At 44.6% G+C, this 2934-nt stretch overlaps 1 protein-coding gene across 1 annotated transcript; it reads left to right on the top strand.

The window, feature by feature from the left end:
• Nucleotides 1-407: 407 nt before the first annotated feature.
• IFNB1 (interferon beta 1) lies at nt 408-965 on the top strand (the record flags this gene model as incomplete). The annotated part of the gene is made up of 1 exon (XM_082656604.1): nt 408-965. The coding sequence occupies one exon, from the start codon at nt 408-410 to the stop codon at nt 963-965; it is 558 nt and encodes a 185-aa protein (XP_082512730.1).
• Between the last annotated feature and the right edge of the window lie 1969 nt (nt 966-2934).

Here is a 2934-nt window from a genome sequence, read left to right as displayed (position 1 = left end):
AATCTCAAAATATGCAAAAAGAAAAAGAAAACTATCCTTTCCAAATTAAAGAACCTTGTAATAGTCAAGTTCAAAATGATTTGGCTTATTTTTTTCTTTAGCATTTCACTGAAACTTTACAAAACATTAGAAATCCTTTGTATATCTTTTCCCCCCTAATATAGATAAAAGAAAATAACAAGGAGCTTAAAGAAAAAGAATTTTAGAGACAACTAATAAGTTAAATGACATAGGAAAACTGAAAGGGAGAACTGAAAGTGGGAAATTCCTCTCCAACAGAAAGAGTGGAGGGCCATGCTGTATAAGTAGACCACACTCATGGAGAAAGAACATTCACACTGCAAACTCCTGAAGACTTGGCTTCAGCATCTAGTAGTAGACCAGATAACGCTGTTCCTGTTTTCATCATGACCCACAGATGCATCCTCCAAACTGCTCTCCTGTTGTGCTTCTCCACCACAGCTCTTTCCATGAGCTACAGATTGCTTCAATTCCAACAAAGGAGCAGCAATTTGGCATGTCAGAAACTCCTGCGGCGGTTACCTGGAATGCCTCAACATTGCCTCGAGGACAGGATGGACTTCAAGGTCCCTGAGGAGATTAAGCAACCACAGCAGTTCCGGAAGGAAGACGCCGTATTGGTCACCTATGAGATGCTCCAGCAGATCTTTGGTATGCTCAGAAGAAATTTCTCTAGCACCGGCTGGACTGAGACCATCACTGAGAACCTCCTTGTGGAAGTCTATGGGCAGATGGATCGTCTGGAGACAATCCTGGAGGAAATAATGGAGAAGGAAAACTTCACCAGTGTAGTGACCATTCTTCACCTGAAGAAATACTACTTGCAGATCATGCAGTACCTGAAGTCCAAGGAGTACAGCAACTGTGCCTGGACAGTAGTGCGAGTGGAAATCCTCAGGAACTTTTCCTTCCTTAACCGCCTTACAGATTACCTCCATAATTGAAGAACTCCCCCCTGTGGCTATGGGAACGGACAATGCTGCCAATGATGTCAGGCTCTTCAGCCAGGGGAGGTTCTTTAAGGAACTGACAGGCAATGCACTGGATTTGAAAGGACAGTTAAAGACTTTAAGCTTTTTTAAAATTAATTTATATATTATTTATTTATTTAAATTTTACCATGGGAAATAAACTTTTTATGAAACAAAAGTCAACATGGCAGTTTTCATTTCAATTTGATTTATGTAACCATCATATTAAAAATTGCAGATCACCTAGGAGACGTTCTTTTTAAAATAAGCCTGCAGAATAGTAGAATTTCCGGGCCCTACCTTCAAGGAATTTGAAATACAAGGAAGCCGTGTGGAATATACAAGGTAAAAGATGATAAGGGGATGGGATTTTAGGAGAAGAAATGTGGCCTGAGCCTCTACAGAATTAAAATGGGAGAGCCAGGTAAGTGACTGTGGAACTAGAAGCAGGGGTGCCTACTGCTTCTACACTGTACCCCAGGCTCTTTGGCCCTAAAGTTAGAATTTGACGGCTGTCAGGGTAACCAGGGGAATATTTCAGCTCTTGTGTTTGTCCTAAACTCATCCCTATTATCTGTGGGGTGCTCTGCTTCCCTCCCCATGCCCCACAGGATTTTAAAATATTTATGTACCCATCCCCCTCCTCTGGCCAAGCCTAAGAGTGAGAAGTCCCAGGCACTTCTGTGACACTGTTAAGTAGCAGTCCCTTTATTTTACTCTTCATGGTACAGCCAAGATGTATGGGTGTCTTAGGAGAGCTGGGGTCTCTGTCGACTTCCAGGGTACAGACACCAGAGGGAGAAAGAACTCTGCCTGATACCCCTGCTGTCTGGCTAGGTTTTCTCCCCATTTTTTTTTCAGAAAAGCGAGTCTGCTCCTGGTTCCCCCTTCCCTGTTCATACAGAATTTCAGGACTATCCTATCTGTTTTTTCTGCTGCTCTGCATCTCTGAAGCTACATACTCTCTAAAGTCAAATCCAAGACAGGTGCAGCAGATTAAGTTGTTTTAGGCCAAGTGAAAAACCAGGGAGCATGAGAGAAAGGGAAATTCGGGTGGGAGACAGGGGGCACTCACTTATTCCAGGGCTTACCCTGAGGAAATAAAGTTTCCCTAGGAGCTCTTTGGAACCTGGCCAGCATGGCTGGGTTTCTGTCTTTGTAGCGAACCCTTTGGGAATCTGAATTTTTGATTGTTCCTGTCATTAGCAGCTACCATCCAGGCACTGAGCTGAGCTCCTACCTATGTAACTGGATTTAGTCCTCTTCGAAGGCACCCCCCCTGGTGGCGCAGTGGTTGGGAGTTTACCTGCCAATGCAGGGGACATGGGTTCGTGCCCCGGAACGGCTGGGTAAGCGTCTGGAGTCTGTGCTCTGCAGCGGGAGAGGCCTCAATGGTTAATAGGCCGGCGAACCAAAAAGAAAAAAAAGCATCCCTCAGATAGGGATGATACTGTAATTGCTTTTACAGAAAACCAAGTCTCCAAGGGGTTTAGTAACTGCCCCCGCTCATATAGCTAGTGAGTGGAGGTTAAAAAAGAATTACAAAGGTAAGAATCATATACAACATTATTTGTATCTACGAGCTTTCTCCTAGAGCAGCACAGAAGTCTGTGTTCCCTTTAAGGGATTCAGCTTTGAGAAGAAATGTTAGTCAAAAGTTTCAGAGCAGACACTATCGTGCAGACAATGAGCTCGGGGCTCCCCCTTGTGACTCAAGTTGGGTAAAACACCAGCTGTGGGACAGAGAAGTGCCATCCTGGTGGGTCTGCGGCTGTTGCTGTCCTCCCAAGCCAGGCAAGGTCCCGTAAAATGATAACTTTCCCTCTCCCCACAACTCCCCACAGTCTGAGACTCCACACCCCAGTTCTGCCAAAAGCCCTTCCACAGCCGTGCTTCCTTTTGCCTAGGAGTCAAAAACAAGATCCGTACATCAAAATGCAGA

This window comes from Grampus griseus (genome assembly GCF_964374135.1).
Source record: "Grampus griseus genome assembly, chromosome: 6".
Lineage (NCBI taxonomy): Eukaryota > Metazoa > Chordata > Mammalia > Artiodactyla > Delphinidae > Grampus > Grampus griseus.
This window is presented reverse-complemented; position numbering and strand designations above follow the sequence as displayed.